We start from the raw sequence: 22,958 nt of genomic DNA, 5'->3' as shown, positions 1-22,958 counted from the left end.
TGCGACTCGCCGGGGGCGGTCGGCGTCGATGCAAACATTATCATGATGCTCTCGAGGCGCGCGGCCGCGTCGAAGGGTCGGACGCGTTGTGCGGGCCGCGTCGCCGGCGGCTCGACGAGGCGTTCGAGGAAACAATCTACCGCCGCGGGGCAGTCGTGGCGTGCGCGCTTTGATGATAATACTCAGAATTTTTTGTACTGACAACGGTTTATGTGAGGGTTGTAAAGATGCGGTGACGAGCGGTCTCGCGACGCGAAAGCGAAAGTGAAAGCGACCGTCGCCACGCGACGCCGAAGCCGCCGTCTCCAGCTCTTCTACTTCAACGTTTCCTTAGAAATCATCTAACTCATTCGAGTTTAAGAGTTGTTCACTTCCTTAATCGCGTGAGCTTGTTCGATACCCATGGAGCACAAAATCGTCACTTGCACTTCCTTGCCGTCGTCGAACGCGGTGCGCAAATCCTCGGCTAACTTTTCCGCCTCCGCGTGTCCCCCCGGAAGCTTCAAGTCTTCACGCGTGTCTCCCTTATCATCCATGAGAGACATGTGGTCATCCTCATCAATATCCAACAAAGTGTATTCTACCCGGTTCACGATCGGCACTTCAAGGTTGTGCGAAGACGGCACGAGTTCTTCAACCTTTTTGTTGGTGAAAATATCGAGCGCGGTGAAGTGGCACTTCGCGTGCCCGTGCTTCCCCGTCTTCGACGTCGTGACCTCGATCACCTTGGTCGGGCGACCCTTAATCACCTATCATTCAACATCGCGCCCGGCGCATCGTCAGTCGTCGTCCATCGCGCTCGCGTTCGCGCCGCCCCGCGCGCGTCCAAACAGGGTTACCCCGCGATAAACCCCAAGTCGCGAAGTCGCGAAGTCGCCTCCCTCGCCCCACCGCGCGCGCGCCTCGCCCGCGCCTCCCCCTATCGCGCGCGCGCATTTCTTTCCCATCGCTCTGCCTCGCGTCGCTCGCGCGCGCGCTTCGCCGCGCCCGTCGCCCCCCCCGCCGTCGCGCGATCGCGCATCGGGTCGCGTCCTCGGTCGCGCGTCGTCGGCGCACCATGAAGCCGCCCTTGCGCACGGACCCGGCCTGCATGGGCACGGTGTGCGAGGCGCCCGCATCGGCGGATTCGAACGTTTCCACGTCGTGCTCGTCGTCGCTCATCGCGGCGTCGCGCGTGTTGTGACGCGCGTCGCACCGCGCGCCGACGCGTCGCACCGCCCCGCGCGCCACCGCGCGGGGCGAAAATCGAGGTTCGCGAACCCGGCGTCGGCGAACCGCGATCGAGGTTGGCGGGCGATCGATCGATCGACGACGCGATCGATGGCATCGCGCGACGCGCGCGCGCGCGCGGCGACGGCGACGGCGATCGCGCGCGCGCGCGCGGCGGCGCGCGCGCGGATGCGGACGCGCGGCGCGTCCGGGACGCCGGCGCGGGCGCGACGCGCGCGCGACGGCGCGTTTTTGACGAGCGACGCGGCGAGGCGGTTGGACGAGGACTTGACGGCGGGACGCGCGTGCGAGGCGCGGTCGTTGGAGGCGCTGATGCGCGCGGCGGGACGCGCGGCGGCGACGGCGACGTTGGACGCGTTCGGGGGGACGGATTTCGTGGTGCTGTGCGGACCGGGGAACAACGGAGGGGACGGTTTGGCGCTGGCGCGAGAGGTCGCGACGCGGCGAAGAGACGCGCGGGTGTCGGTGTGGTACCCGAAGGGGGCGGGGACGAACGAATTGTACGGCGAGTTGGTGAGAGAGTGTCGAGAGACGGCGAACGTGGAGTTCGTGGACGAGGACGCGGTGTTGGGGATGATGCGGGAGCGCGCGACGTCGGCGGCGGCGACGCCGCGATGTTTCGTCGACGCTCTGTTTGGTTTTTCATTCAAAGGCGCCGTGCGAGCGCCGTTCGTGAATGTTTTGAACGCGTTGGTCGCGCTCACGAACGGGGACGCGCGCGAGACGTTCACGGTGAGCTTGGACATTCCGAGCGGTTGGGACGTCGACGCGGGCGCGCCAGACGACGGCGACATCTTCGTCCCCGACTTGCTCGTCTCGCTCACGGCGCCGAAGCAGTGCTGCGCGACGTTGGACGATCCCGCGCGCGGCGAACCGCGACCTCGCGTGAAGCGCATGGCGCAAACGCACGTCGTCGCGGGGACGTTTCTCACAGACGCGTTGTGCGAAAAATACGGCTTGGAGCAGATTCCGCTTCGCGTCGATTCCGATCGCGAATACGTTCCGCTCGATCTCTGGCGACGATGAAACGTAACAACAATAGCCGCGCACCGTTTACACAAACTCTTGACGATGTTACACAAACTGAGACGCGCTGGTGTAAATCCGAAACGAATCCACCATTCTATCGAGCACCTTTTTATCGCGATTAAACTGCGAAGCCGGCGCCGTGACGACGAACGCGAACAGTCTCCCGGTGTTGTCGATCGAGATCTTCACCGTGTACTTTCGATCGGCGTCGACATCGAACAGCGCGTACTCCCTACCGTCCTCGGTATCGCGTCGACTCGTCACGCGTCCCGACGCGATCGAATCTTGCATCTCGCTGAGCGCTCCCGCCACGGCTTGCAGCGACGCGTCCGTGAGCTCGAACGCCGCCCCATCCTGACCCGCCCTGTTCAGCGTCAGCAGGTACGCTTTTTCCTCTCCTCGCGAGCCTCTCTTCACCCATCGAGAGTCTTGTCCGCCGCTTCCCTTCTCCACCTTCGTCGTCGCTTCCTCGACCCACGAGCTCGGCACGTCGTACGAGTACTTCGCCAGCGACTTCGTCGTCCCGCCCGTGGTCCCGTACGTCGCCGGCGGGTTCGCCGCGCCGTAGAACGTGCCCCACGTCAAGTCGCTCGCGTCGGTGTCGCTCGAACCCCCGGCGCTCGTGCCGTACGCCGCGTCGCTCGCGCGCGGGCGCAGGAACGCCGCGAGCGACGACGCGAGCGCGAGCGCGACGCGACGCGACGACGACGACGACGACGGCGACGGCGCGGCGGCGCGCGCGACGACGACGCGACGCGCGCCAGACGCGCGAGGCGCGCCAGACGCGGGCGCGCGAGGCGCGAACGCGGGCGCGAGGGCGAACATGGACGCGCGCGAGGACGATCGAACGCGAGCGGATGTGGCGTGCGCGCGCGTCTTACAGCGGCGCTCGAGGCGCCGCGCTATAAACTATGAGCGGTGATCACGCGTCCATGGCGTCGACGCCGTCGTCGTCGACGTCGACGTCGTCGTCGCGTTGATTGAAGGTCTCGATGGTGTGGTTGGCGATGAAGGCTGGGATGGAACGCATGCGCGTGACGAAGGTTTCGACGCTGCGCCGAATCTCCGGCGCGGCGACGAAGGGGGTTTCTTTGAGCGATACCGTGCTGGATTTATCGTCGTACTTGAACGCGAAGGCGTCGGTGGGGTTAGTGGCGTAATCGGAAGTGAGCGTGAACGTACACGCGCCGGCGTCTTCGTTCATTTCAATCTTGTAGCCAAAGATTTTGTGGCACGCCTCGCGAAAGGCGGAGATTTGACGCTTGAACACAGTCATCAGGCGCTGTTCGCGCTTTTGCAAATCTTCCAATTTTCGCTTCATCACGGTCATGTCGGCCTCGCTCGCGGAGCTTACCGAACCTTGTTGTAACTTGGACAACGCCTCACGCAAGCCAGCGGCTTCGCTTCGCAGCGATTCGACTTCTTTTTCCAACGCGCTTCGCATCGCCGAGGCGACGGGGTTGGATTTGAAGTGAAGCACCTTCAAGGCTTTAGAGTCATCTTCCTGTGCGCTCTCTCTTTTCAGTCGCTCTAACAGCTCTTCGCGCTCGCGTTCGAGCGTTTCGATGCGCGCAAGAGTCACTGGGTTCTCCACCGGCAACGCCGCGGCCGCGGCTGTCGCGGCGGCTTCGGCGGTTTCGGCTCGCGTCTTGGCTTCGCTCAACTCGCCGTCGAGCACGGCGATTCGTTCCTTCGCGTGGGCGAGTAGCTTTTCGAGCTCCTTCATCGCACGATCGGACGCAGCCTTGGATTTCTCCTTTTCAGTCGATTTCCTTGCCGCCGCGGCGTTACCTTCGTCTTCGTAGGACTTAACGATTCTATTCAAGCTCTCGACTTGCCCCTTCATCATCGCGATTTGACGCTCCGCCACGGCGAGCGCCTCGACGGCGCTTGAGGCGCTGGATTCAATTTTCTGATACTTTTCCTCGGCCTCGGTGGCCCGACGCGTAGCCGCAGTTTCTTTCATTTGAGCTTGCGCAAGATCGGACATCATCTTTCCTTGTTCGCCAGTCTGCGACGTGAGACGCGTCTCGAGCGAGATGACGCGCTCGACGAGATCTGACGGCACCTTTACGCTCCCCGGCGACAAACGATCGATGACTGACGCCCAATCGTTTTCGAGATACTCGAGCTTTGAAAGTCGTGCTTGTAAAGATGACGTATCGATCACGCTCGCCTCGGCGCGAAGCGCGCGCGATTCCGCAGCCATGGCGCGCTCTTCGCACGTCGCCGCGAACTCAGCTTTGCGACGCAACGTCTTCACCTCCGCCGCTTCTCGAGTCGCGACTCTGAGCTCTTCTTGTAAAGTCCTGTTCATCCCTCGTAAGTCTTCGATAATCTTACTCGATTCTTCGTCGCCATCCGCGCCTCGCGCGAGCTTGGCGTCATCCGCTTCTCTTCTAATGTCCAGCACCGTGGCTTCCGCCTGCGCCACCAAGGATTCGCACTCGCGAAGCGCCTCTTCGGCTTGCTCCGCGCGCGTCGTCACCTCCACGCGCTCAGCCTCGACCGTTTGAAAGCGTGCTTGTAAAGACACATTTTCCTTCTTAAGATTCGAAACTTCGTCCTGTAAACACGCGACGGAGTACTCCAACTCGGCGTTTTTCTCCGCGAAATCGCTCGGATAGCGCTCGGCGTCGTCTTCAGCGGAATCCTCCGCACGTTCGCGTTCGATCGCAGCCAAAGTTTCTTTCATCGCGGACAACTCTTCGGCTAACGTTTTAACGCGCGATTCTGCCTCGCACGCGCGTCCGACCTCGCGCTCGAGCGCCAACATGTTCGCCTGTCGCTCCTCGGCGAGTTCCTCTCGCATCGCAACCTTGCTCTTTTCATGATCTGACTTCATCTCGCGCAAAGACTCCACCTCCGCCGTCGTCGCCGCTAACAGTGATTCCGCGCTCTTCGTTTTCTGTTTCAACGCGTGCGCCTCGCGCTCGAGCTCGATCAATTTTTCCCCTCGGCGTTCGAATTCAGCAACGAGCGCCGATTTAACCATGTTCGTCGCCTCGTACGCGTTCACCAGCGCACCATCCGTGCGGACGATCTCCATGGGATCATCCGAGGTTTCACCAGCGGTGCCTTGAACGTCATCGTCGTCGTGCTCGCCATCACCGTCCGCTTCCTTCATCTTTCTCGCCGCCGCGCGCGCCGCCTTCGCCGTCGACGCCAACGCCCGCCGAGAGCTCTGCGGTCGCGATCTCGCGCTCGACTGCGCCACCTCCGTCGTTTCAGGCGAGCGTTCGCGTTTACGCTGTGCGCTCGCGCGTCGTCGCACCACGGGCGCATCGCTCAGCGCCACCGTCGCGCCGGACGTTTCGGCATCGGAATCTTTCGCCATCGAGCCCAATCGCGCGCTTCTTCGCGTCGTCGACATCGCGACGACGACGCGATGACGACGCGTCGCTTAATCGCGCGGCGACTCGATCGAGACTCGCGCGACGCGACGCGCGGGCGACGATGCGCGCTAAGTTGTGCGGTGTTTTAGGATTGGATTGCGCTCCGACGCGCCATTCAAACGCCCAGAGCGCGCGCGTGAGAACGATGACGCGAAAAATGTAATGACTCAAAGATGGATGATCTTTACAACCTAAGACATCTTCTCTTCCTCCGTTTCCCGTTCCTCCGTGTGCTAAGTTTACGTCGTCAAGAGCGTCGCGGCGCTCGCCGAGTTGTACTTGAACGACGGCTCGAGCTTCTTGGCGAGCTTGTAGTATCGCGCCAAGCGGTGAATGCGAGATTCGATGAGAATCAAGCGGAACTTGGAGTCCATATCCTTACGGTTGCGCTCCAAGTGCTTGCGCACGCTCACCGCCTTCTTGATCAAACAATAAAGATCTTCCGGAATCCCCGGCGCGAGCCCTTGCCCCCGCAAGATTCGCAAAACCTTCGAGTTCGTCACCGAGCTCACCTGCGCGATGCCGTGGTTATCGCGCAGCGCCACGCCGATCTGCGACGGCGTCATGCCCTTCTTCGCCATCTTGGTGATCATCTCCGTCACCTCCGTCGGCGTGACCTTCAACCAGCTCGGCGCCGAGCGCTTGTAGGGCAAGGCGGAGCCGGACATGCCCTTCCCGGGCGTGTGCATGCGACCCATGTCGAGAGATTTGAGTTACGTCGCGCGGTGTGCGAGAGTATCAAGCGTCGTTTACGAGCGACGGATCGAGCGTTCACCGACACGGCGCGTCGCGAAAAGACGGATTCGCGCGCCGCGCGATCGCGCTCGCGTTTTAGGGCTTTGGGCGTGACCTCCCGACGGAAAAAATACAGGACGGCATTTCGTGATTTTCGCGCGATTCGACCGTTCGTGACTCGACGATCGGGGGACTCGGGGGCGTCGGGCCGACGACGGCGACGCGACGACGCGACGCGACGCGACGCGACGGCGGACGGCGACGCGCGACGACGATCGCGATGCTTCGACGATCGATCATGGCGGTGACGCGCCGGCGGGTCGAGGTGCGACGACGACGACGCGCGCGCGCGCGCGACGACGACGGGGGAACGCCGCGCGCGACTCGATCGAACGATCGATTCGACGCGCGCGAAAGCGCGAACGCGGCGCGCGAAGACGCGCGGTGGTGATCGCGACGCGAGCGCGAGACTGACGGTGAACGCGCGGTCGCGGTGCACGCGCGCAGGCCGCGCTCGGGACGTCCGCGCGGGCGTACAGCGGGGGGGGCGTGGTGACCAACTTGGAAAACGCCACGGGTTTGTACAAGGCGGAGCTCGAGGGGCGGCTCAAGGGGGAAGATATCTTCGATCATCACGCATTTTTGCGCGCGCCGACGGGGACGAAAGAATCGCCGTGCGTGGTGGAGTCGACGATGGAGTATCGCGTCGTGGGCTCGCCCGATCCGGACGACGACTCCATCATTCACTGGGGACGCCTCGAGGAAGGCGCGCCGCCGATGCTCATCGGTTCCGAGTGGTTCGTGCACAAGCGCGTGCCGGGAGGTGGGCATCATTAGAAGACGAAAGCAATAACCGTCGTCGTCGCGGTCGTGATTCGACCGGAGCGTCGGTTTTCAGACGCGGGACTCGATCGAGCCGAGCGAACGACGAACGGACGACGACGACACCTTTAGCGGCGATACACCTTGTAACATGGAGACCATCGATATCGATCGACGATGCGTACCACGCAATCAATGTATGAGCAGCGCGCGTATCGGGCGGCTTCTACGCGCGCTTTGCGGCGAACATCTCCGCGTCCTCTTGATCTCTCTAAAAATGTCCGACAACTGGGTGTGGTACCACAGTGATTACCAGTAAGCATTGAGGAGGTATAAAAGTGATAGGAAAACAAACTGCAAAATATGAGTGAAGCGAAAAGAAGCCCATACAGGAACAAAAAGTGCGCTCGGACTCGCGAGCGCGCGCGAGCGTCGTCAGCGCGCGGACGTACCGCTTCGGCGCGATGTCAACGACAACCGTTCGCCCAAAAAAAAGATGCGTTTAGGATGTCCGGACATCCTTCGCCGCATGGAGTCGCCAAGTATCGATCTCGGTACCTCGCGCATGCTAAGCGCGCGCTCTACCATTTGAGCTACGACCCCGATCGCGGTAAACGTCGCATTATACGCCGTTATGCGCCATCAGATAGGTGGAGAACGCATAAAGATCCGGGCACCTGGCAAAATCGGGCGCGCGCGCAAAGTTACGGGTTGTTTGTTTCGACGACGAGGGGACCGACGCCCGAGCGCTCGCTTCCCGCGCCGTCGCGCCAGTCTCCCGCGCGCGATGTCGCGTCGAACGATCGCGTCGGCGTTCGCGAGCGCGAAACCGAAGCACTCGGACGTCGCCGAGGCGTGGCCGACGGTGCCGCAGCGCGATTTCGACGCGTCGCTGCGATGCGCGATTTGCGCCGAGTTTTACGCCATGCCGGTGACGTTTCGCGCGTGTCAGCACGCGTTCTGCTCCGATTGCGCGCGAAGATCGCTGCCGACGATGCACAAGTGTCCGACGTGCCGCGAACCGGCGGAGGAGTCGGATTTAGTCCCGGCGAAGGCGCTGGAGGAGGTGGTGGAGAGATTTAAAAAGATTCGCGACGAACTCCTCGACGCGGCGTTGACGGCGAGGACGGCGGCGGCGACGAAAACGAGCCAACGACGCGCGGAGAGGACGTCGCGAGCGAAAGTGGCTCGACCGGTGATCGAACAGGCGGACGAATTCGAAGACGATGGGGCCATCGTGTTGGACGACGGAAGCGACGACGACGGAGACGGAAACGACGCGAGCGATTCCGCGACGGATGGGGGGCTCGGAACGTCGCCGACGGCGCACAGGCGAGACGGTTCTGATAACGTCGCGTGTCCGGTGTGTTGCGCGCAAGTGCCGTCGAGGGAGATTAACTCTCATCTCAACTCGTGTTTGGTGCGCAACGAACCGCTTTCGTCGCCGGGCGGGGGGGGCGCAAAGAAACGCGCGCGTTCGGTTGAAGAAACGACGTCGACGGCTCTCACGCGTCGACTGCCAAAGCTTGCGTATCACGTCTTCACGTTGAACAAGATACGCGAGCTGTGCAAAAAAGAAGGCTTGGCGTCCAACGGCGACAAAAAGATGCTCGAGGCGAGGCACAAGGAGTTCACGACGCGCGTGAATTCCATCATAGGATACGGACGCGTGCCGGATTTACCCGCGATCGCGCGTGAAGTCAATCGCGAAGAAGCGCGCAAGGTAGGTGCGGGCGCCAAAGCTCGCATGTTCAACACGGTGGCGACGAGCAGGGAGAAGGCGACGGCGGCGGCGGCGAAGACGAGCGACGCCACCTTCGCTCGACTCATCGAGGAAGTTCGAAGTAGACAAAAGGCTGCAAAGGAAGAGGCAAGCGGCGAAACGCAAACCACCGAAGTGATTTCTATCGGTACCGACGACGAGAACAAGACGAGCGCGTTGGGGGGCAAATCTTCGCCGACGACTTCGGAAGACGAAGACTGGCACGACGAAGAAATCTTACCGCTGAGCCAAGCGGCGCCGCGATGGGTGCCGACGGACGACGAAGACGAGTGATGGAACACACACACACACGAGTGTTCGATAGCACATAGCAATTCATTTAGTACCAAAGAAGAACGAATAGATGATGAACCTATATTTAATAGTTTTCCTCGTTCGCCGCTAGCGCAACTCGCCCACGGGCGCCTCGGCGAGCCACAAATCGTGGATGAAATCGTACAGCGACGCAGACACGCTCACTTTGTACGGCGTCGGATTGGTGTACCGCAAATGGTCCGCGCGCAGCTGACGAATCGACTCCTTGCATCGAGCGCGGGAGGTTTCTAAACTCAAATCTACTTGCGGGTCCACGCCGCGCGCGCCGTCCCAAACTAAATCAAACAATGGTGCCACCTTGGATGGAACGACGTACGCGCGTTTGCTCTCCATGAACGGATGACGACACAACATCCGTTCGCCAACCTTCGGTACGGGCTCGCCCACGCGCGTCATCACGTCTACGATGGCTTCTCCCGTCTGCGAAAAGAGGCGATAGCCATTCTTGCACCCAGGAATCGTCACCTTGCCGATATCCTCGCTCAGTTTGATTCGCGGCGTTCCGTCGACTTCAACGAGCTTGTACACACATCCCAGTGCGGGTTGTTTCAAGCACGTGACGAGATGCGTGCCTATGCCGAACGCATCAATCTCGTGCCCGTGTTGGCGAAGCGAATACAACACCTCCTCGTGGATGTCGTTCGACGCCGTGATGGACACCGCGCTCAAGTTATCCGCAATCTTCGTCCCTAGCAAACGTTCGATGTTACGCAAAAACGCTCGCGAGCGCTTACTGAGGTACGACAAATCACCGCTGTCGAGCCGAATCCCCACGGCGGCGTACCCCAGCTCGCGAAGCGCCAACGCGACGGCGCAAAAGTTTGGCAAACCGCTTTGCAAAACGTTGTACGTGTCCACGAGAGCCAAAAACGCGTTCGGAAACGCGAGAGCGTACGATGTGAAAGCGGCCAGCTCGCTCGTGTTCGTCTCGCTCCACCGCAAGTCGACTTCCATGTCGTCTCGAATCGCCTCTAAACTCTTCATCTTTTCCAACACGAGCGCGGGAAAGTCTTCGCACACCGAGCCATCGGCGGCGACTAGCTTGGGGTTTTTCACGCAACCCCATCCCGCGTGCGATTGCACGTACGAGTGCGCGTGCGTGCCCTTGATTGGAATCCCAAACTGTCGTCCCGCCTCGACGTTGCTCGTGGCGTCGAAACCGCCGAGGTACGCGTACCGACTCGCGCTCACACCTCCATCCACCCCTTGCGCCCGTCGCAACCCAAACTCGAGCAGCATCGCGTTTTGCCCCGCCACAAGTCGATGCCTCGCCGCGTTCGTCGCCAACAAACTGGCGTAGTTGACGAGACACAGCAGCGTCGTCTCGAGCAACTGCACCGTCGCGAGCGGTCCCTCGAGACGCAACAGCGGCACCCTCGGGAACACCACCGACCCTTCCTTTTGCGCGTATACCCTCACCTCGCTCGCGTCGAGTCCGAGGAGAAACTCGAAGAACTCATCCTCCATGTTCTCCCCCACGGGCGTCGATTTCAAGTACTCCACGTCCCGCTCCGTAAACTCAAAGTTGCTCACGAATCGCAGCGCCTCCTCCAACCCCGCGAACACGGTGAACTCGCCCTGGAACGGGTTCGCTCGAAAGAACAGCTCGAACACCGCGCGTCGGTCGTGCGTGCCGTTCCTCCAGTACGCGTACGCCATCGTGAGCTGGTACGTATCCGTGAGCAGCGCCGTCACGAGGGCGTTGTGACACCGACCCAAACGACGCGCCCCGGCGTCGAGCATGGCGCTTCTCGCGCCCGCGCGCGCGCGACGCGACCCGCGACGATTGTTTCGCTCGTCCGAGCGCGCGGTCTCGCGGTCTCGCGACGTCGGCGTCGAGATGTGCGACCGCGCGCGCCCGCCGCGCGACACAATCGCGCGCTCGACGTCGACATGGGCCTCGACGCGCGCGACGCGGACGCGAGCGAGGCCCCGCACACGGGGACGACCATCGTCGCGTGCGAATACGCCGGCGGCGTGGTCCTCGGCGCGGACTCTCGCGTCAGCACGGGTGCGAACGCGCGCGAGCGGTTCGAACGACGACCGCGGCGTTTGACTCGACGACGACGCGATCGAGCGCGAAGACTGACGACGACGCGACGACGCCGTCGATCGCGACGCGCGCGCAGGGATATACGTCTCGAACCGGGCGTCGGATAAGATGTGCGCGCTGAACGATCGCACGATCATGTGTCGATCCGGCTCCGCGGCGGACACCGAGGCGCTCGCGGGGTACGTGCGAAACATCGTGAGTCAGCACGAGATGGAGCTGGACGAAATCGCGGACGTGAAAACGGTGGCGACGATCGCGAATCAAATAGGGTATCAGAACAAGGGCGCGAATCGAGGCCGAGGGCTGAGCGCGTACACCATCGTGGGCGGTTGGGACAAGCGCCGCGGGTCGCAGGTGTACGCGTGCACGGCGGGCGGGAACATGATCAAGGAGCGATGGACCACCGACGGCAGCGGGTCGACGTATATTTGGGGTTTTTTAGACAGCGGGTGGCGCGAAGGGATGACCCGGGAGGAGTGCGAGGCGTTCGTCGCCAAGGCTATCGCCCTCGCGATGTCCGTCGACGGTTCCTCGGGCGGTTGCATTCGCCTCAACGCCGTCGACGCGTCGGGCATTCACAGGACGTTCATTCAGGGCAGCGACGTCCCACCGGTGTTGGGCGAGCTCTCGCAGCGTCGCGGTCGTCCCGAGATCGCGCGTCACGGTCATCAAGGCGCGTCCGGCGGTATGATGTTGTAACGCTTCGCTTTAGTGATCACCCGCGACTCTAAATTTCAATGTTCTCGGCGCGTCGTTTTTCGTCGGCGCGGGACGCGCGCGCGCGACGGGCGCGACGCACACCCGCGCGCGTCGCGAATCGCGAATCGCGAATCGACGACGCGCGCGAACGAACGCGCGACGCACCGCGCGCGCGACGCACCGCCGACGCGCGCGCCGACGACGCGACGGCGCGCGCGCGAACGAATCGCGTCGCCGCCGCCAGCGCGCGCGAAGAGCCATGGGAGACGAAGAAAAGACGCCGAAAAAGGCGAAGACGACGGCGGACGACGACGACGATGGGATCAATAAGCACACCGGGAACGCGCTGTCGCGGCGGTACTACGACATCCTGGAGAAACGGAAGACCCTGCCGGTGTGGTTGCAGAAGAGGGAGTTCATCGAAAAGCTGAGTCAAAGCCAGACGATGATTTTGGTCGGGGAGACGGGGAGCGGGAAGACGACGCAGGTGCCGCAATTCGTCGTCGACGCTGGATATACCGCGGATGGGAAGATGTGCGTGTGCACGCAGCCGAGACGAGTGGCGGCGATGAGCGTGGCGAAGCGGGTGGCGGATGAGATGGACGTGAACATCGGCGAGGAGGTGGGCTATTCGATTCGTTTCGAAGAAACCACGGGGCCGAAGACGATGTTAAAGTACGCGACGGATGGCATGTTGCTTCGTGAGGCGATGACGGATCCGTTGTTGTCGCGATATTCCGTCGTCGTCATCGATGAGGCGCACGAACGGACGTTGGCGACGGATATTTTGTTTGGTTTATTGAAGGAAATTTTAGTCAAGCGCAAAGACTTGAAGTGCGTGGTGATGTCTGCGACGCTCGAGGCGGAGAAGTTTCAGGGGTACTTCTTGGACGCACCGTTGATGAAGGTTCCGGGTCGTATGCACCCGGTGGAGATCTTCTACACGCAAGAACCGGAGCGCGATTACTTAGAATCAGCGATTCGTACGGTGACGCAAATTCACCAATGCGAGCCGCCGGGGGACATTTTGTTGTTCTTGACGGGCGAGGAAGAAATCGAGGACGCGTGCGGGAAGATTCGTCGTGAGATTCAAAACTTAGGCGATGAGGTGGGTGTGGTGAACGTCGTACCGCTCTACGCCACGCTTCCGCCGGCGATGCAGCAGAAAATCTTCGACAAGGCGCCAGAGGGAAAACCGGGCAAACCCGCCGGGCGCAAAATCGTAGTCTCCACAAACATAGCCGAAACGTCTTTGACGATCGATGGGATCGTGTACGTGATCGATCCTGGCTTCTCAAAGCAAAAAGTGTTCAATCCGAGGATTCGAGTGGAGTCTCTCCTCGTGTCGCCCATTTCGAGAGCCTCGGCGCAACAACGCGCCGGTCGCGCCGGTCGTACGCAGCCTGGTAAATGCTTCCGCTTGTACACCGAACAGTCGTTCAAGAAGGATTTGCAGGAGCAAACGTACCCGGAGATTTTGCGATCGAACCTCGGAAGCGTGGTGTTGCAGCTGAAGAAACTTGGGATAGATGATTTAGTGCACTTCGACTTTATGGATCCGCCGGCGCCCGAGACGCTCATGCGGGCGCTGGAGCTACTGAACTACCTCGGCGCCCTAGACGACGACGGTAACTTGACCACGGTCGGTCAAGTGATGGCGGAGTACCCGTTGGATCCACAGTTGGCGAAAATGCTCGTCACGTCGTGCGAGTTCAAGTGCTCGAACGAGGTGCTCTCCATCGTCGCCATGCTCTCCGTGCCCATGTGTTTCATTCGCCCGAGGGATCAAGCCGAGCAAGCGGACGCGGCGAAGGCTCAATTCGCTCACGTCGACGGCGATCACTTGACCTTGCTCAACGTTTATCACGCGTACAAGCAGGCCAAAGATGATCCGGATTGGTGCTGGAACAATTACATCAGCCATCGCGCGATGAAGAGCGCGGACAACGTGCGCACGCAACTCGTGCGCATTTGCCAACGCTTCAACCTTCCGCTCGTGAGCACGGATTTCGCGTCGAGGGATTACTACCCGAACATTCGCAAGGCCATTTTGAGCGGATACTTCATGCAAGTCGCCCATCTCGAGCGCGGTGGACGGTATTTGACCGTCAAGGACAACCAAGAAGTCATGCTTCACCCGTCCACGTGCCTCGATCGCAAGCCCGAGTGGGTCGTCTACAACGAGTTCGTGTTGACGTCAAAGAATTACATTCGCACCGTCACGGACGTTCGTGGCGAGTGGCTCATCGACTTAGCGCCGCACTATTACGACCTCTCAAACTTCCCGATGTGTTCCGCCAAGGAGGTTTTGAAGAGGTATTATCATCAGCGCGAACGCGAATCGAAAAAGTAGTCTTTGTGAATAGCAACCGAACCAACCTCACTGCGCGGATGTACGCTCGCGATCCCGGCACCGATCCCCCGGCGCAAACCGCGTTTCGCGCGGCGGAGAAAAAGTACCAGCTGAAACTCGTCGAGCAGTTCCGAACGAGCGCGAACGGACGACGCAGGGGCGGTCGATTCGTCGCCGAGCCGGTAGACCTGCGCGACGCGCTCGACCTGTCGAAGGACGCGGCGAACGCGCACGGCGCGACGCTCGCGCGCGAGGAAGGCGCGGTGAAAGTCTACGCCCTGGACGAGCATCCGGGGTTTTATTACGTCTCGAACGCGCTGTCGAGCGATGAACAGCGGACGTGGGTGCGAGCGGCGGCGACGGAGCTGTGCGAGCCGCCGGCGCGAACAAACTTTGGAAAAGAGCTCGGAGACTTGCCTCCTGGGTTGTGGGACGCCGCGCGGGAGGATTTGATGTTAATCGATGGTGAGCGATGGGCCAGGCCAGCGCGTGAGGTGAAGCGAGGCGACGCTGACGAGCGACTCCTCGCCAGGCGGTTGCTATCAAAGCTGCGTTGGGCGACGGTGGGCCCTTCATTCAACTGGACGTCGCGGATATACGAACCGGACGTGCCGAGACGGGCGATAAGCGAAGAGCTCGTGAGTTTGACGCGGCGAATCGCGAGCGTGGCGCCGGAAAACTGGGAATTTGAGGCGCAGGCGGGATTGGTGAATTATTATCAACCGGGCGACACGTTGAATGGGCATGTGGACGACGCTGAGTCCAATTTGGACCGCCCGATAGTGAGTATTTCTCTCGGGTGTCCCGCAATTTTCCTACTCGGATACGAAGACCGAAACCGCGCACCGACGGCCCTGGTGCTGCGAACGGGCGACGCCGTGATCCTCGGCGGAGAGTCGCGAAACTGTTACCACGGCGTGCCGAGGGTCTTCGAATCAAACGAGCGTGGATTCGAGCTTCCTGACGCGCTCGGCGCCGATGCCTGGGATGAAGAGTTCGCGGAATACATCTCCCACACGCGCATTAACATTAGCATTAGGACGATAGATTAGGAATTAGGAGGATAGGCGTCTGAGATAGCGAAGAACTATTTACGCATCGTGACAACTCATCTTCTACTTTTCTCTCACTCTTCTTCTTCGTCATCCTTCTTGATCTTCTTCTTCTTCTTCTTTTCGTTTTCTTCTTCTTCCTCATCTTCCGGTTTTTCCTACGACGCGACGCGAAAGCGAGGAGTCAGTCGAGCGTTCGCGCGAGCTCGAGTCGCGAACGCGCGTCGGTCGAAACCAAAACTTACCCCCGGTTCACCGGGATTCTCCTTGCGCTCCTTCTCCTCTTCCTCCTCATCTGCGCGTAAAAAATTAGTCAACACGGTGACCACACGAGACGTCGTCGTCGCGTACCTGGCATCTCCGGGTCGCCCGGCATCGGTCGCGGCATCGGCGTCTTCGGCTCCTTCAGGTCTGGAAATATGTCCGGTCGTCTCGACGGCACCGCGCGCTGGTACTCCTCCGGGAAATCCAAAACCGACCCCTCCTCTTCCTCCGTCTGCGGCTCCGGCGCGTTGCGAAACGCGCCCGCGCCCGTCCTCGCGTCGCGCGTCGCCGAAAACCTCGAGACGACCGGATATTTCCGCGTCGACGCGCGCGCCGGCGCCGCGCGCGCGCGCGCGCGCGCGCCCGTCGTCGTCGAGCGTCCCAGCATCGTCGTCGTCGCCGCCGCCCGCATCGCGCGTCGTCGTCGTCGTCGTCTGTCGCGCGCGTCGTCCGTCGCGCGCGACGGTCGGTCCCCGCGCGTCGTCGCGCGCGCGCCGCGACCCTCGCCGCGAGGTTCGCGCGCGCGCCTCGACCCTCGCGCCGAGGGTCGACCGTCGCGCGGCGATCGATCGCCACTCCGCGCCGCGAAGCTTCGAGAAGCGATGGCGCGCGCGGGCGAGGGCGACGCGCGATGGATCGTCGAGGATCGCGCGGACGGCACCAACGTCCACGGGTGGCACTGGCAGGAGAAGGACGCCCTGCCCTGGGCGCGCGCGCGATTGGACGCGCTGTGCGCGCGACGCGCGATCGACGGCGACGGCGACGGCGATGGCGACGGCGTCGTGACGCGCGTCGCGGTGACGGGCGTGACGAAGTGCGAGGGCGAGGCGTACGTGAACAAAAGAAAAGGAAAAATTATACCCGGGTACGAGCTGGAGCTGGAGATGTCGTACGTCGCGGAGCTGAGGGACGGGAAGACGCGCGACGGGAAGATTCGGCTGCCGTACGTGGCGGACGAAAACGCGGACGAGGACCCGGAGTGCGTCGTGGTGCCGGCGAACGATACGAACGAGGACGCGCGAGTGAAGGCGCTGATTTTGAAATCGATCGTGCCGAAGGTTTTAGAGGGCGTGAGGACGTGGGTGAAGGAGATGGCGGCGGGCGGGCCGGGAGGCGACGCGCCGGCGAGCGCCGAGGCGGCGGCCGAGGCGGCCGAGGCGGCCGAGGCGGCCAAGGCGGCCAAGGCGAAATCGAGCGCGTCGGTGCCTAGGAGCGATAAAACCGCGCCGTTATCGCAAACGAACCACACCATCCGGCTGACGGAGAATTTTTACTGTCGCCCGAGAGATATTTGCGACGCCTTGCTCGACGGAAATCGCGTGCAACATTTCACGCAAAGTCGAGCGTCCGGATTGAACGGTTCGACGGGTAAATTCGAAATGTTCGACGGAAACGTTCAAGGCGAAACGACGGAGTACGTTCCGGGCGAAAAAATAGTTCAAAACTGGCGATTCTCGTCGTGGCCCGACGACCACTTCTCCGTCGTCACCGTCACGTTTCGCGAGCCCGAGCCCGGCAACTGCTTCGTCGACCTCGTGCAAACCAACGTCCCGGAGTGCGACAAGTTCGGCAACGAGACGGTGATGGACACCACCGAAAACGGGTGGAAGAATTTAATCTTCGGTCGCATTCGACAAGTGTTCGGATACGGCGCCTAGGCCCGCGTCGGTTGTTAACCACCTCTCGAAGAAACCGTAACTTTGCGCCGTCGCGCCCGCGCGCCCGCGCGCGCCCGATTTTCGTCGAGCAGTCGGTACCGTAATTGTCCCTGGTGTCTTGGTTTCATTTTTTCGTAGCGGCGCCGCGCGCGACACAACCCGACGATGTCGTCGTCGTTCGAGGATGTCGCGTTCGGCGCCGCCGGCGCGCGGGCCCGCGTCCTCGCCGCGCCATCGTCCGCGTCGACGCGCGCGGCGGTGATCGTCCTGCAGGAGTGGTGGGGCGTCAACGACGTCGTCCTCGCGCACGCTCGACGATTGCGCGACGAACTGGGCGTGACGGTGCTCGTCCCTGACTTGTACCGCGGCGAGCTCGGCGTCGACGTCGAGGAAGCGCATCACCTGATGACGAACATGGATTGGAAAGTGGCGACCGAAGAGATCCGCGAGGCGGCCGCGTGGCTGCGGGCGGAGCGAAAGGCGGAAAGAGTGGGCGTCGTGGGATTCTGCATGGGCGGCGCGCTGACGCTCATCGCCGCGGCAAAGGCGAGCGTGGATTGCGCGGTGCCGTTTTACGGGATTCCGGGCGACGACGCGTGCGATGTGAGCGCGATCGAGGTTCCGGTGCAAGGACACTTCGGGGAGAAGGACAATTTGGTTGGATTTTCGGATCCCGGCAGCGCGAAGAAATTGCGAGAGAGACTTCGCCAGGGCGAGATACACTTTTACGAAAACGTCGGGCACGCCTTCATGAACACGACGCCTCAACCGTATCCGAACTTTGAGGAGCGAGAGAAAGTGCAAGGGTTTCCAAAGCTCGATGAGTCCGCGGTCGAGCTCGCGTGGTCGCGCGTAGACGCGTTTTTGCGCAAACATCTCCAATTGTAACGACCGGAAAGGAACGCGCGTCAGAAAGTTGTTTCTCAGCTTGACTCTAATTGAGCTTACCGCAGCTATAACGCTAATATTATCTATGCTGTACGAACACGGTCCACGTGTACGGAGGAATCGTGGGAACGCCTTCGATGAAGACGCTCCTCATCGCGACGGCGTCCGCGGTGACGCCGCCGACGAGCGGATGTAATTCGAGATCGACGCCAGCGAAATCAACTTTAAGCCCAGCCTCGTGATGTGAAATTTCGTTCGGAGTGGCGTTGAACGCGAGCACGACGCGCTTGTAGTTCGCGTCGAGCGATGGTAACCCAGGCGTGGACGCGTCGCCGTCGTTGATACTAGCGATGATGAGCCCAGGCGTTTGCGCCGGTCCGCGGTTATAAAACTTCATGCGACGCTGAATGTCTCGCGTGGTTTGAAGACGCAACAGTGGCGTCGATTGACGGATGCTCAGAAGTTCGCAAAAGTTTCTCGTCGCCTCTTCGATGAACTCTTTCGAGGGGCGCATCGACGTATCGGCGAGCATGGGCGTGATGAAGTCGTATCTATCGCCGTTCTTTTGCTCCCCGGGCAACCCGACGCCGAAGTTGTGCGTGTCCCCAGAGTAGTCCAGCCTATTGAACCAGTCACCGCTGGAGTACGAGTCTCGGTCTAAAGATTTACTCCGTAAGATTTCGTCGCCCGCGTGGAAGAATGGCACGCCTTGCGACAACGCCACAATCGCCGTCGCTAAATGATTGATTCGGCACCTTTGTTCCAGAGACACAGACGCCGCCGCTCTTAACATGATGCAATCGAATAGGGTTTCGTTATCGTGCGCGCTGACGTAGTTCACCGTTTCTTCCGGTTCGCCCGCGTAGGCAACGTTTGAGTCTGGCCAAGCCGCCGAACTCGACGGAACCTCGACGCCGTGGCGATTGACAAAGACAAAATCACGGACGTTTCCAGCGAGCGCGGCGATTATCTTCTCGCCGTCCTCCATCATTCTATAGCGTTGGGAGTCTTGGTCTCCTTGATCGACGGCGCCGTTGGGGGTGTAGTACAAGCCCGTGAGGAAACCTTGCATGCGAGGATCGCCAAAGGGACTGCCTCCGATGCAACCCTCGCGGACGCGGTCGTTAAAGCTTCCGATACCAGTGTGAGCCAAATTTAGCTGCGATGCATTCTTGCCGACGCGACCTTTTTCCACCTCGGCGTAATCCCATCCTTCTCCGTACAGGTACAGTGATTTACCATCGACACCATCCTTCTCGAGCGTCAACGATTGGAGCGCGTCCTTCGCTCGAAGCATCGTGGACAGCATCAAGTGCCCCATTAAATCAAATCGGAATCCATCAACCTTATAATCTTTCGCCCAGTGCACGAGATCGTCCACAATGAGACGATCCATCATGTAATGCTCGCTGGCCGTGTTGTTGCAACACGTGCTCGCCTCGATGAATCCGTCAAAGTTGCGTCGATGGTAGTACCCCGGGACAATTTTATCCAAGACGCTGTTGACGTCACTCGGTCCGGACGACAAGGTGTGATTATACACCACATCACATATGACGCGTAATCCGTTCGAGGCGAGCGCATGCACCATCTGGCGGTACTCGAAAATGCGCCGGGGACCGTCTGGATTGGTGGCGTAACTGCCTTCGGGCACGCCGTAGTGCACGGGGTCGTATCCCCAGTTGAAGCAATCAGACCATGCAATTTTACTGATTTCTTCTTGTTGCTTTCGAGAATTCGGTGGTAATTTGGCCAACTCTTTGAAGTCTACCGACAGCTGATTTTCTGGGAGCTCGGGCACGGAACCAAAGTCGTAAGACGGCAACAGGTGCACGTGCGTGAGACCGGCGTCGGCGAGCTTTTTGAGATGGGACACGCACACGCTCGATTCTTCGCAGAACGCTAAATACTTGCCTCGCGCAGAAGCGCTCACGGTTTCATCCAACGCGCTGAAATCTCGCACGTGTAGCTCGTAGATTGAACAATCCACGGGATGCGTGAACTTTGGCTTCTCAAACGTCTCCCATCCCTTGGGTTTGAGGTCGTCTCGCGAAATGTCGCACACGTGCGCTCGGCGACCGTCGGCGGCGAGGCTCCGAGCGTACGGATCCGACGCGACGTTCGTCGACACTTTCCCAGTCGTCGGGTTGAATACGGTGACTTCGAAATTGTAATATTTATCCTTGAAATCGTCACCGGTCGCACTCCACACCCCCGACGTCTCGTCCCGCGTCATCGCGACGACGCGTCTCGTCTCCTCTCCTCTGGGTTCGTCGAACAACGCCAACGCGACGTTCAAGGCCGTGGGCGCCCACACGCGTAGCGTGACTTTGTCGTTCACTCCAAATTCCGCTCCGAGAGGTCCATCGTAAGCGAATAAATCATCGATCGCGCCTTGCAACTGCACGCCCGTGGCATCCGTCGGCTTACCCGCGGCGTCCACCGCGGCTACGGCGATTTGGCGCTTCAACGCGTCTCGCACGTTGACGCTCGAAGGAACTTCGAGCGCGCGATAGCCCGCAGCTTTGATGTGTGGAAACTTTGCGCACACGCTCGAAGGTAACTCACCCGAACGAACCACGGTGACGACGTCGTCGCCGCCGACGACGCCTTCGCCCGTGACTTTCAAATCCGCCGTGGACGAGCTCACGAGCGTGAACGAGTCCCCATCGTTCGCGAAATCCCCCGGCACCGCGATCACGCGCTCGGCGACCCAGATCGCGCGATACTTTTCTATGTCTCCTTTCGGCAACGACGTCAAATCGGGCTCCGTCTCGAACGCGCTCGAATATCCGCTCACCAAAAACACCTCTGGCGCCGCCGTCGCGTCGAAATCCTCTACTCGACAGTCTTGCGCCTCGCCCTTATGAATCAGCACGCTCACCGATCCATCACCGCGAGAGATATCCGAGAGCTCGACGTCAAAGGTCACCCATTCCGACGCGTCATCCGTCGTCGCCGCAAGCGGCGCGTCCCATGGCGTCGGCGACGCCGCGCCGCGTCCCCAAACGTGTGCGCCCCATCGCGCGTACGCGCCATCTTTGCGGTGATATCGCACGCGAAGCACGCGCGCGGTGTCTTCTTCGACCGTCGGCTTCTCCGCGGGCGCGGCGGCGACGCGAACGGGACGAGAAGGACGGTGTTGGACATCAAGATGGTGATGTTGGCGCTGATGTTGGCGACGTCTCGTGGACGACGGCGACGACGAAAAGCGAGACCATCGGTGCGCGGACGTCGTGGACGCTCGGAGCGCGACGTTCGACCGCATGAGACGGGTCGTCGCGCGCGACGCGGCGCGCTGTGGCGAGGTCTGGGTGGAGATACGCGGGACAACTGTGAGCTGAACAGCTTTCAGCTCGCAGTTGTCGTTTCGGTTTTGAGTCGTGCGAGGGAAGGTTGATGTAATTCATGTAAAGAAGATTTCATTGAAACGAGTGGCTCGACGAGGAAGCGCGTAGCGTACTGATTTAGTACACGTAGCCCTTCTCATACATCGAAGAACCTTCCGTCTGCGACTTCGTCACGTCGAAGACGCCGCGTTGCGCTTCAGAGTTCTCGCGAGCGCGGCGGAGAAGGATTTCTTGCGCTTCCGCGGTTCGAGAATCATCGCCCGCCCACGTTTTAATAACCTGGCGCGTTATAAGTGTTCGTCAGTCGTCAGTACGCGTTATTCTCGCGATTCTCAGACGCTTCTCAGACGCGTGACGAGGCGCTCACAAAAAAAAATACGTACCGAGTTTTGAAGAGCCCGCGCGTACGAGAAAGACACGTGCCACGGGTTCGGTTGCTGGTTCATGGCGTTCAAGTACATGGTGGAGTCCAACTCGGACAAGCCACCGGACAAGAACATGATGCCCGCGGTTTCCGGCGGGACTCGGGAGTTGAGCATCTTCAAGGTGTACGCGGCGACTTCCTTGGCGTTGGACTTCTTCGTGCAGTCGGCGCCCGGGGCAACCATGGACGGCTTCAAGAGCATGCGGTCGAACTTGACGTTGTTGTCGGCCAAGTACTTGAAGGTCTCCGCCCAAACCATGGAGGCGACTTCGAAGTTGCGGTCGATGTCGTGGTCACCGTCGAGGAGGATCTCCGGTTCGACGATCGGGACGAGACCGGCGTTTTGGCAGATGGCCGCGTAGCGGGCGAGGCCGTAAGCGCAGTCCGTCACGGCGATCTTGGACGGACCGGCCGGGATGGAGACGACGGAGCGCCACTTGCAGAAGCGCGCGCCTTGCTTGTAGTACTCAGCCGCGCGTTCGGCGAGGCCGTCGAGACCTTGGCACCAAGACTCGCCGTTGGAGTTGGCGAGCGGCCGGAGGCCCTTGTCAACCTTGATACCCGGGTACATGCCTTCCTTGCGGAGCGCGTCGACGAACGAGGTGCCATCCTTGCAAGATTGGTACAAGGTTTCTTCGAAGAGAATCGCACCGCCGACGTATTCGCCCATACCCTTGGTGCTGATGAGCAACTCGCGGTAGCGGCGGCGGTTTTCTTCGGTGTTTTCGACCCCGACGCCTTCGAGTCGGGTACCGCACGTGGCGTTGGACTCGTCCATGGCGAGGATACCCTTACCCGGCTTGGTCATGTTGGTCTGCGCGCGTCGCGAATCGCGTTTCCATCCTCGTCAGTCACCGCGTTCGATCGATTCCGTCGCGACGCGAGTCGTTTCGATCGATGGATTGATG

The 22,958-nt window shown here is 61.0% G+C and overlaps 15 protein-coding genes across 15 annotated transcripts; 7 read left to right on the top strand and 8 right to left on the bottom strand.

Annotated features, from left to right (window-relative positions):
- Positions 1–356: 356 nt before the first annotated feature.
- OSTLU_13807 (predicted protein) lies at positions 357–1,161 on the bottom strand (the record flags this gene model as incomplete). The annotated part of the gene is made up of 2 exons (XM_001415506.1): positions 357–749; positions 1,057–1,161. The coding sequence occupies 2 exons, from the start codon at positions 1,159–1,161 to the stop codon at positions 357–359; spliced, it is 498 nt and encodes a 165-aa protein (XP_001415543.1).
- A 237-nt stretch (positions 1,162–1,398) lies between these two features.
- On the top strand, positions 1,399–2,256 carry OSTLU_86160 (predicted protein; the record flags this gene model as incomplete). The annotated part of the gene is made up of 1 exon (XM_001415832.1): positions 1,399–2,256. The coding sequence occupies one exon, from the start codon at positions 1,399–1,401 to the stop codon at positions 2,254–2,256; it is 858 nt and encodes a 285-aa protein (XP_001415869.1).
- Positions 2,257–2,304: 48 nt separating this feature from the next.
- OSTLU_28955 (predicted protein) lies at positions 2,305–3,084 on the bottom strand (the record flags this gene model as incomplete). The annotated part of the gene is made up of 1 exon (XM_001415505.1): positions 2,305–3,084. The coding sequence occupies one exon, from the start codon at positions 3,082–3,084 to the stop codon at positions 2,305–2,307; it is 780 nt and encodes a 259-aa protein (XP_001415542.1).
- Positions 3,085–3,181: 97 nt separating this feature from the next.
- On the bottom strand, positions 3,182–5,386 carry OSTLU_28954 (predicted protein; the record flags this gene model as incomplete). Its single annotated transcript, XM_001415504.1, has 1 exon — positions 3,182–5,386. The coding sequence occupies one exon, from the start codon at positions 5,384–5,386 to the stop codon at positions 3,182–3,184; it is 2,205 nt and encodes a 734-aa protein (XP_001415541.1).
- A 507-nt stretch (positions 5,387–5,893) lies between these two features.
- RPS13 (Ribosomal protein S13, component of cytosolic 80S ribosome and 40S small subunit) lies at positions 5,894–6,352 on the bottom strand (the record flags this gene model as incomplete). Its single annotated transcript, XM_001415503.1, has 1 exon — positions 5,894–6,352. One exon carries the CDS (start codon positions 6,350–6,352, stop codon positions 5,894–5,896), a length of 459 nt encoding a protein of 152 aa, XP_001415540.1.
- Positions 6,353–6,669: 317 nt separating this feature from the next.
- OSTLU_28952 (predicted protein) lies at positions 6,670–7,226 on the top strand (the record flags this gene model as incomplete). The annotated part of the gene is made up of 2 exons (XM_001415831.1): positions 6,670–6,714; positions 6,897–7,226. The coding sequence occupies 2 exons, from the start codon at positions 6,670–6,672 to the stop codon at positions 7,224–7,226; spliced, it is 375 nt and encodes a 124-aa protein (XP_001415868.1).
- A 772-nt stretch (positions 7,227–7,998) lies between these two features.
- On the top strand, positions 7,999–9,267 carry OSTLU_28951 (predicted protein; the record flags this gene model as incomplete). Its single annotated transcript, XM_001415830.1, has 1 exon — positions 7,999–9,267. One exon carries the CDS (start codon positions 7,999–8,001, stop codon positions 9,265–9,267), a length of 1,269 nt encoding a protein of 422 aa, XP_001415867.1.
- Positions 9,268–9,375: 108 nt separating this feature from the next.
- OSTLU_39962 (predicted protein) lies at positions 9,376–11,052 on the bottom strand (the record flags this gene model as incomplete). Its single annotated transcript, XM_001415502.1, has 1 exon — positions 9,376–11,052. The coding sequence occupies one exon, from the start codon at positions 11,050–11,052 to the stop codon at positions 9,376–9,378; it is 1,677 nt and encodes a 558-aa protein (XP_001415539.1).
- Positions 11,053–11,202: 150 nt separating this feature from the next.
- On the top strand, positions 11,203–12,061 carry OSTLU_39514 (predicted protein; the record flags this gene model as incomplete). The annotated part of the gene is made up of 2 exons (XM_001415829.1): positions 11,203–11,320; positions 11,439–12,061. The coding sequence occupies 2 exons, from the start codon at positions 11,203–11,205 to the stop codon at positions 12,059–12,061; spliced, it is 741 nt and encodes a 246-aa protein (XP_001415866.1).
- Positions 12,062–12,320: 259 nt separating this feature from the next.
- On the top strand, positions 12,321–14,414 carry OSTLU_12120 (predicted protein; the record flags this gene model as incomplete). The annotated part of the gene is made up of 1 exon (XM_001415828.1): positions 12,321–14,414. One exon carries the CDS (start codon positions 12,321–12,323, stop codon positions 14,412–14,414), a length of 2,094 nt encoding a protein of 697 aa, XP_001415865.1.
- A 1,126-nt stretch (positions 14,415–15,540) lies between these two features.
- Positions 15,541–16,142, bottom strand: OSTLU_13799 (predicted protein; the record flags this gene model as incomplete). Its single annotated transcript, XM_001415501.1, has 3 exons — positions 15,541–15,624; positions 15,712–15,761; positions 15,818–16,142. 3 exons carry the CDS (start codon positions 16,140–16,142, stop codon positions 15,541–15,543), a joined length of 459 nt encoding a protein of 152 aa, XP_001415538.1.
- A 165-nt stretch (positions 16,143–16,307) lies between these two features.
- On the top strand, positions 16,308–17,388 carry OSTLU_28946 (predicted protein; the record flags this gene model as incomplete). Its single annotated transcript, XM_001415827.1, has 1 exon — positions 16,308–17,388. The coding sequence occupies exon 1, from the start codon at positions 16,333–16,335 to the stop codon at positions 17,386–17,388; it is 1,056 nt and encodes a 351-aa protein (XP_001415864.1). The 5' UTR covers positions 16,308–16,332.
- A 165-nt stretch (positions 17,389–17,553) lies between these two features.
- OSTLU_39889 (predicted protein) lies at positions 17,554–18,276 on the top strand (the record flags this gene model as incomplete). Its single annotated transcript, XM_001415826.1, has 1 exon — positions 17,554–18,276. The coding sequence occupies one exon, from the start codon at positions 17,554–17,556 to the stop codon at positions 18,274–18,276; it is 723 nt and encodes a 240-aa protein (XP_001415863.1).
- Positions 18,277–18,355: 79 nt separating this feature from the next.
- Positions 18,356–21,544, bottom strand: OSTLU_39745 (predicted protein; the record flags this gene model as incomplete). The annotated part of the gene is made up of 1 exon (XM_001415500.1): positions 18,356–21,544. One exon carries the CDS (start codon positions 21,542–21,544, stop codon positions 18,356–18,358), a length of 3,189 nt encoding a protein of 1,062 aa, XP_001415537.1.
- Positions 21,545–21,743: 199 nt separating this feature from the next.
- On the bottom strand, positions 21,744–22,858 carry OSTLU_13796 (predicted protein; the record flags this gene model as incomplete). The annotated part of the gene is made up of 2 exons (XM_001415499.1): positions 21,744–21,905; positions 22,010–22,858. 2 exons carry the CDS (start codon positions 22,856–22,858, stop codon positions 21,744–21,746), a joined length of 1,011 nt encoding a protein of 336 aa, XP_001415536.1.
- Between the last annotated feature and the right edge of the window lie 100 nt (positions 22,859–22,958).

The sequence above is a fragment of the Ostreococcus lucimarinus genome, chromosome 1 (assembly GCF_000092065.1).
Source record: "Ostreococcus lucimarinus CCE9901 chromosome 1, complete sequence".
Lineage (NCBI taxonomy): Eukaryota > Viridiplantae > Chlorophyta > Mamiellophyceae > Mamiellales > Bathycoccaceae > Ostreococcus > Ostreococcus sp. 'lucimarinus'.
Note: the sequence above shows the minus strand (reverse complement) of the source record. Positions and strands in the feature narration are given on the sequence as shown.